The 15,029-nt window shown below is 44.7% G+C and overlaps 1 protein-coding gene and 3 long non-coding RNA genes across 5 annotated transcripts in view; 3 read left to right on the plus strand and 1 right to left on the minus strand.

Moving 5' to 3' along the window:
- LOC108444951 overlaps positions 1-5,153 on the plus strand; it is a 6,149-nt gene extending 996 nt beyond the window's left edge. Inside the window, exons 2-4 of the long non-coding RNA XR_001859670.1 lie at positions 2,878-2,987; positions 3,925-4,136; positions 4,692-5,153. This is a non-coding gene — a long non-coding RNA (uncharacterized LOC108444951). The remainder of the gene's footprint in view (positions 1-2,877; positions 2,988-3,924; positions 4,137-4,691) is intronic.
- Positions 1-14,892, minus strand: part of ANTXR2 (anthrax toxin receptor 2) — a 78,566-nt gene extending 63,674 nt beyond the window's left edge. The window contains exons 1-6 of one of the 2 annotated variants that reach the window (XM_017727333.1): positions 14,790-14,892; positions 12,273-12,344; positions 6,440-6,521; positions 5,343-5,450; positions 5,178-5,246; positions 4,265-4,345 (exon numbers count right to left, since the gene is read on the minus strand). In XM_017727333.1, coding sequence (XP_017582822.1) covers positions 4,265-4,345; positions 5,178-5,246; positions 5,343-5,450; positions 6,440-6,521; positions 12,273-12,337 — 405 coding nt within the window. In that variant the 5' untranslated portion in view covers positions 12,338-12,344; positions 14,790-14,892. The remainder of the gene's footprint in view (positions 1-4,264; positions 4,346-5,177; positions 5,247-5,342; positions 5,451-6,439; positions 6,522-12,272; positions 12,345-14,789) is intronic. The other variant, XM_017727334.1, reaches the window with a different exon arrangement.
- On the plus strand, positions 12,372-14,576 carry LOC108444950. The gene is made up of 4 exons (XR_001859669.1): positions 12,372-12,613; positions 12,761-12,950; positions 13,055-13,142; positions 14,175-14,576. It is a non-coding gene; the product is annotated as an uncharacterized LOC108444950 (long non-coding RNA).
- The window catches only part of LOC108444949, a 20,054-nt gene continuing 19,911 nt past the window's right edge, over positions 14,887-15,029 (plus strand). The window contains exon 1 of the long non-coding RNA XR_001859668.1: positions 14,887-14,972. This is a non-coding gene — a long non-coding RNA (uncharacterized LOC108444949). The remainder of the gene's footprint in view (positions 14,973-15,029) is intronic.

Here is a 15,029-nt window from a genome sequence, read left to right on the forward strand (position 1 = left end):
GTCCCCTGCCCGCCGGGGTTTGTGCAGCGGCTCCCTGCGGGCCCTGCTGCGCTGGCTGTCACCAAGCCATGTAACTCCAAAGGAGCAATGCATTGCCATGCACAGTGAGTGTCACAGGAACCATCCAGCTGACATGGAAACCCCCAGGATATGCCATAGATACCCTTCACTGGACTGCTCTTTGCAACAAGAGCAGACTTCCCTCTATTACCCACAGAGTTTTACTGGAGAGAATTTATACTTACACAGCAGAGAATTTATATTTTTACAGCACTCCCTGCTTATACTCCTTTGGCCAGAGTCTGATACTGGGTGAATCTACGCTTTTTTTAAGGACCTTGTGCGCATTTAATCCTTTGTTTAGCCTCACTGGTCCCAGCTGCACTCTTTGGATGGGTCTAAGTAAGTCCATGTCAGCCTGGGAGTTTGCATCCTGCAAACCCTGAGGTCTCCTCTCCCCTGGTCACCCCTTCCCCAGGAGGCAGATCCTTAAGAATCCCAGTTCGCGACTTTTCCTGGACAAGTTGACAGCTTTATGCTAAGCGTTAGGGTTTTTCCCCAAGAGGCTCAGCCAGCTTGGAGAGAATTTTGCTTCAATTTACAATGTTCTGGCTAGTGCAACTACTCAGTTCACATGACTTGATCTATTCTTTTTTTTTTTTTGGTCCATTATGTCTAACAATGGGTTTCCCATGTAAAATGAGCAAAAAACCCCTGAGCACCCATAAAATGAACAAGCAGAAGGAGATTTTAGCAATTATATTTCTAGTCCTTTCCAGGCAGAAATTTTAAGAAATTTTGTAACACTGAAAGATAAAACAACTTTTTGCTGATCCTTTTTTGAACTGACAACTTCCTCTAAAGGTCTGCATGTCTCCATTCCTGTAGCTTTATCTGATAAGTTTTTGTGGCATTTCCTAAGAACAAAATATATTTTAACTTCCTGTATTAAGCGCTGTCAACTTACTTTAGTATAAAAATGTGTTTGTCTACTTAGAGCTGTCACACACTCTAATAATGTTACTAAAGTGAACTCCCTTAATGTAACTTTTCAAGGTACCAGCCTTGTCCAATTCTGCCTGCAGAGACAACCAGACAACTTTCACTCACGAATCAGCAGGACCTGTGTTTAATTAAGGGTTTCATTTTCTTATCTAGTACTGATCTGCTGCATGGTGACAGAAATTGTGCCCTCCCAAAGCCTTCACTCTGTCCTGGCTGGCTCACAAGACTACGCTCCGTGTAATAATCAGCCAAACCCCATCAGTAACTGTTCCTCAGAGTGCAGTAACTTGCCTTCAGCGTTTTGCTTTTAAGCTCTAGAGTTTTTCTCAGATTTATTCACCCTGACAATGCTGTTTAGTTATGACTTTGTAAGCTAGGTATGAGCAATGCTGGAGAGCAGGAAACTTCGCAAAGCAGCCCCCTCTTCACGGGTCTGCACAGAGTTTTAGAACTGGTAGAGGATGTTATTCAGCAGAAACACAACGGCATGGAGGTGCTTCAACCCTTCTCCCTTCTCTGGGATTTCGTCAGATCTAATGTGAAAACATGGTGCGAGCTCTCTGGCATGTAACCCAGGGTTATTCTAAATGTTCATCTTGACTGTCTTGAATGTTAATCCCTGGTCATGATTAAACAGACTTTGTGTATCTGTCCAGAGAAAATAAATTAGAATAGTTGCTTATACTGAAAGCAATTGCAGGAGCAGGTACTTGGATGATTCATCAGGTACTACAGATACTCTCTGCTAAAGCCCATCACTTTTTTTTTATTACCACTAACAAACGTAGATTAACTGCTCAGCTCTCCTGGAATACAGTACAAGTATAACAGGATAGCAGCCAAATAGTCTCTCATATCTGGAGATATCAATGTAGTAGAGGCTCCTGCATCATTCCTACTCACCAGTTCTGGGTTGTAGTTTTGCTCAGGGGTTTTAACTGCTGGGTTGCTGCCATTTCTGAAGACAATGTTTTTCTGAACAGAAATTGTTCAACAACATTCATGGAGGGTTTCACAACTGCGCCTTTGACTCTGTACTTTGAGCAATACTGCTGCATGTTTGCGACATACCTCCTTTTCCCCTGGCTTGAAATCAGCTTTCCCCTTTAGATCAGTGTCTCTGAGTCTGTATTCTCTAGCTAAGTTGCAAACTGAAATTAATTTATAATAGTGTCTAAAAAGGAAAACTGTGACTATTTCATGTTCAATTAGATCTACTTATCAGTGCTATAATGTTATAAGAACAAATTGTCACAATCATTCAAAACCCCTGCAAAGAAAACTGAGTATTAACTACAACATATCATAATATCCTATTAATACCGCCACCACACATGCATTAGAAAAAAAACCCACACACACAAAATCCAAACCAGCCAGAAACCCTACTGATGGATACTTCCATCCATGCTCTGTGGTAAAAGCCCAGTGTCCAGGCTGTAAATAAACCCTGAACCAACTCAGGAGCTCAGTCTGCAGAAGCGGACCTTGCATCTAGCTGTAGAACAGTGTACATCAGTTTGCTTCTTCTGTCCCTGCTAAGCTGTTACCTTGAAACAATGCATTTCCATTCCGTGTGTCTGGTCCTGTTCTACAGCTATGGTATGACCAATCTTACAGCCGGGTTTTTTGTAAGTGCCAGAAGAAGAAGCTGGATTGAGGCTTGTGCAAACACCATCTGCCATATCTTATCAGAAAAGCTTCCCTCCCTGCTGACACAGAAGTGAAGGTGCTTTAAAGTTCCTGGGAGGTATAGGAGCGGGAGGCTGGCACTGCCACTATCCAGAGACTGCCCAAAAACACTTTGGCTGAGAATGCGGGTAGTGGGACACCCTACAGCTTATGCTAACCTTCCATGTGTTTGAATGACAGACTCTTCAAGTCGAGCTCCTCAGAAACCTCAAGCAACCGCACTTCTGCTGCTTCCTCAAAGGACAAGAAGAGTGGGGAGACCTGATCCCTCAGAAGGTGCCCATCTGCAGGTCAGTGACCCTCACTGGAGGGAAAACGCCGAACGCAAATGTCTTTACTCCTCTATCCCTGACATACTTATTTTAAAAGCAGTATCCTCGGAAACATAACGTCATCAGCTGGGGTTAAACATTTGGCTCTTATAAAAAAGCCCAGCACTGGCACCTCTAACATTTGCACCAGCAGCATAGCTGAGTTCTCTAAGTCTTTCAAATGGCATAGAATGAGATTTTAAATAGTAAAGGTTTTAGGCAGTACCACATGGGCTGCGCTGTCTTCTCAGGAGAATAAATGTCAATGCATCAAAAGATTGCTTGCCTGTCTTTAGAAAGTGCAAGGAAGATTCTGAAACTACATTTATCTTAAGTAACAAGAAGGAAAATAAGTTGTTGCATTACAGCATTCACAAAAACCACACTGCTCAAGGGAAGTGATAAATTCATGACTGTGTAGCATCCTGTATGTGAGTAGTATCCTTTTGTTGTTTAAAAAAAGAAAAGGAAAGGGAAATGAATGATAGTGGGCTCTCTCTCAGAAGAAGGATTTCATTATTGCTTTTGACTTTACTTCTGCCAGTAAGCCTGTTTGCACTGTGCTGCCTACCTGCAGCAGCAGCAGCACTGTTAACCTCGCATAAAAGACACAGCCTTCAGTCTAAAATGAGACAAGTAAATTTTGTGTCCACAACCACAGGTGTCTTAACACACAGCTGAAACAGTGTTAAGCCACTGATCACAACCAAAATGTTTCTCTTCAATCCCTTCCCGCAAACCACAGCAATTGGCTGAATGGCCTCATCTCACCAATGGGAGTTTCTCATGCCATGCTGGCAAGTGGAACTGAGCTTTACCACTTATTGGGAGAACAAGTGGTTAAAGTCATGGATTTAAAACACTCCTCTCTGTATGCAAAGATTCGGCTAATTCCTAAATTGCACTTATTCCCCAGGATTTTAACGAGTTGTTCTCAACTCGCCCGGAGTTAACAGTCTCCATTTTTTCCGGACTAAACCCAAAGCAGCCATTCATCAGAGCATCCGCCGCACTTCCCACACGAACACCCCTCTCCTCGTGAGGAGTCCTCAAACTCCACACGAGGTCTGAGCATGAATAACTGCAGGAGGCGCAAGCAGTGCTGATTTACAGAACTGCATCTCTAAGGTAAGGGGGAGGGAACTTCATCTACTGCAACTACTGCCTTAGGAACCAGTTCTGCCTAGAAAAGGAAGTGGGACTGGAGACTATGCTCTAATCTTGAGGAAATGTAAAACTTATTGCCTGGTACTCACAGAATTGATTATCCCCTTAAGTGCTTGGAATCCTCCAGTGACAGGGAAGACTTGCTCTTTCACGTCAGCAATTCTTTCCAGCTTTGGAGAGAAAATGCATGCAAACACGTGAATCATCTGGCAAACTAAATTCATCATGCTGCTTTACACCCTTAAAATTTAAATGGATGTCTAAAAGCAACCCTCATCAACTCTGCAAAGAGAAGGAAACTTTAGAGCTCTCTCACAGCTAAGAGTTTTCTGAACTGGAGGATATACCACAGCTGACTGCAGCTAAGAAAATGGTGGCTAATCATCGTGGCAAACATCACACTGAAGAAACCTTTCAGGGCCTGTATCTTGGCAGTGATTTTGTACCTCTGTCCAGAATTACCTTCCCTGTTTGCTCTGCCTTTCACTAAAAACCCTTTCTCTGCATCTTCTGCAGGAAGGAGCCTTTTGTGTACCTCTCCATTAAAGCCACTTTGAGCGAACAGCAGTAGCTACAGCCTTCACTGGGACACAGCAACTCTGGAAGAGCTTTTCAATGAAGGCCATGAAGCCCGTGCTCTTTTCCTTATCCCAAGACTGTTGCATATGCACTGCTGGAATCTTGTCTACAGCTCCTCTGTTCATGTGGTCAGTACCCTGACCTGGTTGCCATTCGAATGAGAGGGGCTTGCCTGCACCCTCTCTGTTGGCAGCTCCCACTTAACAAGGGGATTTCCAATGGGTCTCCTTGGCAGTGAGCACGACACCAACACGTCCTGTTTATGTCTACGTACACATCTGAGCGTGTTTCCTGAGCCAGAGAAGACATTACACTGCCTAATGTAAGTAAAATTAAATTTCCATACTACTTAACATTAACTCTGCAAAACCCTGGGTTCAGGTACTGCCCAGGACTCTAAAATAGTAATGTTCTTATTCTTACCTGTTCCTGTTCAAAATCCTGGACACCAACACAGTAAACTCTCGCTCCAAGCTCTCTGGATTTCCTTGCCTGTGGCATCATAGAACAGAGAAATAAGCATTTTATTTATTCAACAGGCAGCACCCAAACTCTGCAGAGCATGACGTATTTCCAGCTCATGCTCACCTCCTTCTCTGCATACAAGGGAATCTGACCGTCCAGCTTGCCATCGGTCAGTGCAATGATGATACTAGAGAACCTCGAGGCCCCTTGCTGCGCAATTTGCACATTGGCCTGAAAACAACAAAAAAAAATTATCCACCTGAAAACCACACCTAAACTTTTAACCGTGATGCATCTTCTAAGCATCTAATACAACATCTGAAGTAACAGCCTCATCCTCACCTCAAGCCTCTCTCTCCTGACAATCCTCTGACTCCCTTGAACTCACTACCAGCAGGGAAATCCCTCATCAGTCCTTTTCAGCCACCATTGAGCCCATCTCCAAAGCACTGGGGTCACTGAGCCGTCAACCCTTGCCAACACGCAGCTCTTCCAGGACACATCTCTTCAAATCCACTGTTAGGATTTCCTTTGCTATCCCCCAGATTTCAAACACAGTCAGTAGGTTCCAAGATATAAAAAGAATGACTTAAAACTATTTTTTTTTCTTAAAACAGCAACAAAATTCTCTTTGCCCAGCTTTTCAGTGCACAGGTCCTGGCTACGAATGTGGCTCTACAGCCATAGAGGAAGAACTGATTCGTCTGTAACAGTGAAAGCTTACACCCTCACCTTCAGGGCCAGGGCTTTCACCAAAACTGCATTACTTGAAGTAAGAAAATATAAGCAGCTGGGAGCTCCGTAATTAAGACAGTGCAAAATGAAGAGCGTTTGTCTCGCAAACGCTGCTCGCTGCGGTAAACTCTCCCCAAGGAGAGCGCTCTGGAAGGCACCACAAGCCCTGCAGCCCTACCGAGCTGCATGTGATTATTTACGATGACACTGGGATGCTGGGTGAGCTCTGAGATCCACGACACAGATCCGTGCTCTGTGAGAAGGAGCAAGTCAGAGAAATTCCATATGGCAAATTGCTGTGATGGCTCACCATCTTCTGCATGGGATTTGCAGAGTGTCTGGGCAACCCTGGGACCACTTAGGCAACCAGAAAGATTTGAGCGTAACAGACTGAGGTGTACAATCAATCCATTTATGTTACAGGTTGTCACCCAAAGGGTGAGAACAGAGGATGTGTTGATTGCAAGAAGATGAGTAAAACCTACCTGTTTTAGTCCTTCATGTATGTATGTCTCACCTGCTGGTACCACCTCCTCCAGATCCTTAAGACCTTTCTTGATTTTCTCTCTGCAAACAAAAAAACAAGTAAGAGACCGTTAGTGTGACCTGAAGAGGGGAAAGGGTGTAATTTATCAATTGAAAAAAAGTATTTGTCCTCAAGGAGAACTGAAATGAAAAGCTGTAAATTAGAGCCTTTAGCTAGCATCCCACGTGGAGGCAGACTGTGTATTCATGACAGAAGTGGCGCTGTGTGAACAGGTATTTCAGACCTATCTAATGCAATATGCTTCAGTGAGTCAAAAAGCTGGAATCAAAGAAAATGTTCAGGTGGAGCAGACATTGCAAAGAGGTGGTAAAACCTCAGCATTACAAAGCCCAGTGGAAATTCTGTTACATTAGGTCTATTTTGTTACTTTAAACCAACTTTGCTTCCAATCACACTGCAATCAAAGAAATCCCCAAAAACAGCAGTTCTATTTCAACAGAATCTTCCAGGCCAATATGCAGGAATTTAACCACGTAGAACTGAACTGCAACAATTAAAACCTTTGCCCTGAAGAAAATATCAATAGGCAAAGGCAGCATTTGCAAGACACCTTTTGTGCCCATGGGAAAAGAGCAGGATTGAGGGTAGTTTTTAATTTTTTACTGTCACTACCTTTTCGTGTGACCTTTCATAAGACATCCCACACAGATCCACAGCTCACTTAGATTTAACAGGAGAATACAACTGCACCATGATTTCTCATGAGCAGTACAGCAGATCCATCTATAAGGTGCTCATTAACTATGGGGATGAAAGGGAAGAAGTCGATAGACAGCACCACAGGAATTATTTCCAGTGAAAACAGCACAAGTGAGGGGAACAAAGGCAGAGAGACTACTGAAAGAATCAAATCTGGAGGGCCTTCAGTCTTCTGCAAGCACAGTTTCAGCAAAGTCCATGGAAAGTCATGCTAGGAAAGGATAAGCAAAAACTAAGAAGGGGCAAAATTTGGGCCAGAATATATAGAACACTGTGACAAATCTAGGTGAGAAAGAGGAACCCAGCAGGGGTGAGGAGATGGAGGGAAAATACATCGCGGGATGCGTGAAAGCTTTCCTTAGCCCAGACCAAATGAGAAAGAATGCATATGCCACACTGCCTGAACGCCACCCACTCGTCATTTGTTCCACGGATGGGCTTCCTCTATGTTTAGCAGCTCTGTTCCAAAGTACAATCCATAGCTGGAATAAGCTCCCCATCACAGGATCCACTGAGACAATCAGGGAGAGGAGGGAGTAAAAGAGAAATGTGGCATTGAATGTATGGAAGGGAACAAGTTATGTAAGATAATACAATCTGTTTGATCCAAATATTTTACATTCAGCATCTATAGAAACAACTTGCAAGTGATCATGTACGAACGCAGATTATAAACCACAGAGTTGGTGCTTGCCAGAAATGAGTGGCAGCACATCACAGGCGTTAGTGCTCTGCTGCCAAGAAACAAGCAGCAACTCAAGTCCCAGTTTTCTGAAACAGATTTCATTTTGCAAAAATAGCTTTTGTACAATCAGTTCGGTTTTATTTATCTGCAATGTCTTGTGACCCGGTCACACAGCAATCTCTGGTGTTGCCAGGCCTCTGCCTACAAGGGGTTCCAGGAAAATCTTTGGTAGCATGAGTTTTTTTAGCTGCATTTAATCAGGCACCATCTCTTGCCCTCAGGGCACAGCTGCACTAGACAGACCTAGACAGATGCAGCCAGATGTGAACTCGCTCCACGCGTTCTCCAAGCTGGTCAAGTGCAAGCGGGTCCTGGTCCAGATGTCAGAAGGCCAGTGTGGATGCAGGACTTGGGGCCCCAGAACCAGCAGGAGAGGTGAGCTCCATCACACTAAAACTCACCCCTGGCTGGTTTGGAGGCTGGGCACGGGGGTTCGTGCCTGCCTGCACTGTCCCGATAACGGGACTCGGCAGTCAACCAGCCACAGCACTCAGGACCCCCGGTCCTGCTCCCCAGTGCTCTCACAACTTCCCTTTCTCTAGTTTCTGTAAGGCTTTTTGGTAGCCATGGAAATCCCCAGGGAAGTTCTGGTTTTATAACTCATCTGTACCCTGACAGCAGAGCCCTGCCCTCAGCTTGGATGCCTGGACATCTCACAGCACAGCTGAGGAATACTAACAAAGGCTGAGGGCCACTGGCTTTGTGGTGCAAGTCAGAAAAGGGAGGGAGGTAGAAGAGGCAAAACAGAATCAGCAACTCGCAGCCTGTCTGTGTTTGGGCTGAATAAGTGCAAATTTAATATCTTTTCCCCACTCAGCATATGTGCTGCAGCCCATTTCTGTGTTTTAGCACAGGCACAACTAATTTTTAATAGCTACCCCGTCTGTTCTCTCTCTAAGCTGTGTAACTGCCTCAGACAGCTCTTCCAGCAGCAGCCAGGCAAACACAGCTGTTAATATCCACACAGATTCCAGAACGGGTGTTCTTAGCTCCTCTGGGTGGGGGACAGTATCCTGTATGTCTTTCCCGTGGTGCATTCCACCTACTGAAGTGCTGGAATCTTGAATTATCTCAGTGTGTTGAGCATACGAGTGCTGGCAGGAGATGGTGGCTCTCACTGAGCATGTATTTATAGTGAGAAATGTGGCTGGGTGCTGCAAGGCAACGGGCTCATCTCTAACAAACGAAGGCAAACGAAACAGGTACTCGGGGTTTACTGCTAAGAAGGCTGTACAGTAAACAGGAAAACACACCGACGTGTCAGTGAAACCAAGAGGGGAAGTGTTCTTTGACAAAAAGGGATGGCTGCATCCCTGACAAGGCGAGCTGTCGTACTGGTGAAAGGAAACCCTGCACGAGCCTCCTCAGATGCGCCATTTGGAGGAGGCTCATGCTTTCTGGGCCTCTTAAATACTACAGAGGGTTGGTTCAATTATAGCAATTACTCTGCTTCAAACTTGAGGCCTCCTGCACAGGCTCCAGATGGAAACCACATCAATGGCCAACTCTGCTATACTTGATACACCCAGCAGAACGCACTCTCTGCAGATGAGTCTGTTTTGGCAAGCTGTTTTGGACCCAACAGGTAGCAGGGGTAGCTCACGTGACTGAGCCTCCAAGCGCATCCATGTCTTGCACATCCCTGTGAAACCAGGAGCAGTAAGTGCACTGCCGGACTAGGGACAAGGACGGTACAGTTGGTCATGTACCAGGTACTCAAGCATCCTACTTTTCCACCTTCACTAACACAATCTCTTTATCTCTGGCGGGAGTTTCACCCAGGCAGAGCCAGCAGGGCTCGTCCTGGCCACGGGCACCGGTCAGTGCTGCCAAAGCAGGCTCACAGAAGCCTGGACTGCTGCTGGCCAAAAGAGAACAAAGGCAACATCGTGCCAGCTGGATGGTATTCCTGCGTGTATCCACTGTCCCAAACCCCTTGCTTTCCAACACTGAGCCCCAAAGGTGAGAGCACCAATCTTTGTTTACCACTTATTGCACAGTTTCCAGCTGAACTTCACGAACGTGTGTGTTTCAAATGGGCTTAAACCATCGTGAGAAGGCTTTTCCATCTGGGTGTTGTTGTTAGTCTATGGATTTATTATAGCACTGTGTGTACCGTGATTAACAATGACTTCTCTTTCCAGAGTTAGTCACAGAGCACTGTTCACACTCAAAAAATATTTGGCAATTTGGGGGCTTCGGCACTATTCTGTGGCCTTCTTTATATCCACAGCTTTATTGTGCAGTAAACCCAGCAAGAACTTTGCCCAAACAATCAGAAGGCTAAGGCTTTCCAAACAAAAAATACTGCCCTACTTCGATCTAACTGCTGGGAAGAAATAGTGGTTTCCTGACATTTGGGAATTAGCAGGTAAGCCAGGGCGAAAACATGCCTGCAAGTCCAAAGTGCACGTAACAAACCAAGGCCATAATATCCCATAATCACCCCCACAAACACCCATCCCCAGAACTGCACTGCGCTTAGTGTCCTTATCTTCTCTTGGGAACAACGGGGGCCAGGCAGTCTCAGTATTTTTCCTCTGTTGACCTCTTTAGTATTTAAAAGGACAGCTGCTCCAACTGTATCTATCCGTCCTTACCTATGTACATACGGTCACAGTTACCAGTCTCCTTCTCCCTTCTCCTTGTAATTCCTCCTGAACAAGAAGGGTGGCACTTCCCTTCCCCTGACACACTCGCAAGAGATCAGCCAGCCCTGAACTAGAGCCAAGTCCCCCAAGGGAACCCACTAGAACTGCAGAGGTTCTTTGTGTGCTTTACACGACGTTCTGAAAAAAACACGATTCTGTCTGTGGCTCCAAGTGTGCCACAGACAGGCAGTGAAAAAGACGCTTGTGTCCCCATGGCGGGGTTCCAGCACCCTGCCCAGCAAATGGTCTGTGTGCTATCAGTGCTGCCTCTCATGCTTGATAAGGAACAGGCTACTGACAGCCTATTAAAATGGAGAGAAAGGACCTCATTGACTTCAGCAGGCCTCAGAACAGGCTTAAGTGTCCTTTCCTGACCCCTCTCAAGCCATCTGGAAAGATGGCTTATAAGCTTGTCTCTGCCCACAGAGAGCAGATCCGATATCGCCGTCCGGATGGGGGGAAGTGGCTGTGCTCAAGTCAGACCACTTTTTAAATGCTAAAAGAGAAGGGGCTCAGAATTGAGTTTTTAGACGTCTCGGATGTCAGCTACATTTCTGTAGCATGACACGTGTCTGTTACCAGTGGCAGGTCTTTTCAGGAAGTCTTGTACTTGCTGTTATGTAGTATTTAAAACAAACAAACCCACAGCAGAACTAACCAACTACAGCAGACCACATTTTGCACTGACCCTACTAACGAGAGCAGAAAGGAAGGACCACCTCACTTCCACCCTGCCACAGTTCTGTGGAATGATTCTAAATGGTTTATCCATGTGTTCAAAACCCAGAAGGTTGCGCACTGCAGTAGGTTCTGGACAGAAGGGAAAAAAAGAGGTTGTGTTGGTTTTGAAAAGGCTGAGAGGACACCAAAGGACTCTGACACTGTCCTCCGCTGAGAGCACTCATTCCACAAGACGATTTCCCAATTTCTGTGAGTTCGGTAACTATTTTTGCAACATTCTCTTCTCTTCTTCTCTTCTCTTCTCTTCTCTTCTCTTCTCTTCTCTTCTCTTCTCTTCTCTTCTCCTTGTTTCCCCCCACCCATCCTTAAGCTATCCTAGCTGCTAATCCTTACTTGCTTTAGAAATCAGAGTGAGCAGCCTTGAATTCCAATGCCTTTGAAACCATCCAGTGAAAGTTCAGGCGCATCCATACATCACCACAGCGCCAGAAGGACCTCACACCCTTCAAGTGGCACCAACCCTACTGTCTAAAACAGATTCTGAAGTCCAGATTAGGAAATACAAAGCAAGATACTTACCTTATGTGAGAATATGGGAAACATTTATTTACCATTTTATGCTTTTCCTAGACACGAAAAACTCCTGATAACCATTCTAGGGACGCTGCTTTACAGAAGCAAATGTAAGAATCATTCTCACACTATGCCAAGGGAGATGAAGAGTCACACAGAGATGAAAACATTACTGGTGGTTTTTCTGCAAAGCAGTGGCAGAGTTAACATCAAGGATTTGTTTCCCATCATTCCTCTCCTTCCTTTTTTATGGCTATCCAACGATATGGTCACAAAATTAAATCAGCTCTGTAGGGAGGCTTCATGACTGGCCACCACTTAAGAGATATCAGTTGTTGTTCTGTATCTGTTACTGCTCCTCTGATTCAGTAAGGGCAGAGGGAGGGAGGGAGGAAGGAAATTAAAAAAAGCAGTGCACTAACCTGTCTCCAGTTAGCGGCATAATGACATGTGCCTGGGTGGAAAACACGATAAACGACAGTCTCATCTTGGGGCTTTAGAAAAGGGAAAGAAGACAAAAACACATTTCAGAGAAACATACAGATGCCCAGCATTTCATTCACTTATTCAGGTTTCATTCACATGATCTTTATCCTCCAGATGCCTAGGAACGTACTTCTGAACTACAAACACAAAATGAGAGGAGTTAAAGGAGTTTTGCCCATCTTCTCCTTACCCAGATGCTTGGGGAACAAAGTAGCAGAATTATTACTCTCTCCCACATGACTAGTCTCCAGTGATGTGGCCTCCCCACACACAGAAGGTAAAGCACATCCTTTGGAATTGTCAGGGCCACTGGTGTAACACCAAGGCAGGGAAACCACTTGGTTCCCTCCTGCTCCTTTGGGTGCTAACCAGACACATTTCCCATCTTTGAAACTGACCCTGTCAATTTTCCCTTTTCTTTCAGGATGACACAATGTCTATTTCCAGCTCTGTTTATCAAATCCTCCCAGTCACAGAACCAGCACCTACTGACTGCCTCAGGCCTGAGAAAGCAGCATGCAGACTCTTCCAGAGTGAGACTGGTTTTGTTTCTCTGACCAGACACTTGTGAGACTTGAAAACTTCTTCCTTAAAAGCATCCAGGAAATCTCATGGTAAAAACCAATGTTGTATGAATTCATTTTATTAAGGAATTCAATCCTTTTTTCTTTTTTTTTTAAATTTATTTTTAAGAAGGTCACCTCTTTCTTTGCACAAGGTTACAGGGAATCATATCTAATTAGCAGTGGAAAATGCTTAGGAGTTGCTCTGATGCTCTGGAGGCCCAAGACAGGAACTTTCCCAAGGTAAGTTGTAACATCTCTCCTACATGATTTTAAATTTCATTCATCACAATTTTAATATATTCAATAACTTTGTAATTCACTGTGTATGAGTATCAGCATTAATTAATCAGGTTAAGATTAGTAAGGACTTAACACTTGTAAAGCTGAATGGCCATATGTTTTCAGTTCACTGATGTCAATGATGCAACTTAAAATTATTGACATCAAGGGAATATAAGTACTGCAAGTCTGCACAGAACTGCACGGACCTTGGATTTAAGATCCAGGCTTGCAGTCTATCCATAATGGCTCTGCATACCAAAATATGAGATGCTCTAAATTAAATCAGAATTGAAACCAAGGGATTATCACCCTTTTGAACTGCCAAAAAAACCCAAGTACTTGCAATCCCCACCTCCGGTAATTGCATCACCGCCTACCTATTACCGCGAGACTTCCCTGTCGGAGATGCGCCTCCACGTGCAATAGCCTCCAAGCTATGTTTTAGACAACTTCTCTTCAAGATCCCCACAAAACCATTCTCTCCACAAGCCAGCCCACCCATGCCTCCTCTGTGAGCACTCGGACTCTGGGATGGGAATGCAGCCAGACCTCCACACAAGTGTTGCAAGAGGGAGTGTCACTTGGCTGGAGAAGATGCTGAACTGAAAGATTTCCACTGAACAAGCACCACACTCTCAGGGGGGGCAAATGTTTTACCACCTACCAAAAGAAGTCCTGCTTTGATATCAGGCTCTCTTTTTCCATTGTTTTTTTGTTGTGTTTTTTTTTTAATTCCAGAGCTTACAAAACAACTTTGAAAAGTTTCTGTCACCCCCTTGACAGAAGTTTTATGTAAGTTTACAGAAGATTTGCTTTTGACAAGATAAAAATAAGCAATATTTAGTTATAAAAGCCTAATTGTACCCTTTTATTAGCAAGCCAAGATCACAACTGCACTCTGCACTCAGTTTTCCTTAGCAAAACCTACCACACCATCTCTGCCTGTGTATGGTGGGGGATTACTTTGGTTTATTCTGGATTTTGTCGTAGGGTTTTTTAAAGCAAAGCACTGCAATCCTCAGCTGTTTGTACAGAGCAGTCAGCCAGGATTTATAGCTATTTCAAGAGGAGCTGGACTTGCCCGGCAACACCACTGACAGTAACAAAGTTAATTACATGTAAGTACAACAAATGCCCTGGTTACATGGCATGGGCTTCCTCTGCGTTTGAGCTTTAACACTGCTGTCTTCCTTTTGACCTGCACTATACATTTACACGTATGTTTACATGTGTTCAGGCTGCTTCTTTATACAGATCTCCAAACATGGAATTTGAGCAGTACTCCATCAGAAATTAGGCACATGGTATATTGAAAAACAAGTTTAAAGAAAACTTTAAATCACATCTGAGAGTCATTTAAGAGATCGACTATTTAAAGACATGTATTGTCACCTTTTTGCTGAGCTCCAGGCACAAGAAAATAATGTAAAATCTTCCAATATTTTCCAGCCATTTGGGTCTTAGAAGCCAAACTTTTAATGTGTTTGTGAAACACATCCCCTGAGCTTGCAAAAGCACGGGGACTGGAGGGGAGGGGGGGGAGGTTTTAACACAGCCCAGAATTACCCCAGCATCACCTCGGGTGTCACAAGCAGCACCACGCACCTCACAAATCTTTCTGTCAGCTGATATACAAAATTAAATATCTCTCGCCAGTTCGTCGCCACGCTCCCAGACCTAGAAGGGAAAACCAGAGCACATCAGCGGCCTGATCTGGGGTGACATTTCGGGGCGAAACTGACGATATTCGCTGTTCCAAAAATCTTGAGGTACCGCCAGCTCTTGCCGGTAAGTTTGTCGCGATTTGTGGCGCATCCCGCGGTGAGGCGGCCCGGGCTCCGCTCC

The sequence above is a fragment of the Corvus brachyrhynchos genome, unplaced genomic scaffold, assembly GCF_000691975.1.
Source record: "Corvus brachyrhynchos isolate BGI_N302 unplaced genomic scaffold, ASM69197v1 scaffold112, whole genome shotgun sequence".
Lineage (NCBI taxonomy): Eukaryota > Metazoa > Chordata > Aves > Passeriformes > Corvidae > Corvus > Corvus brachyrhynchos.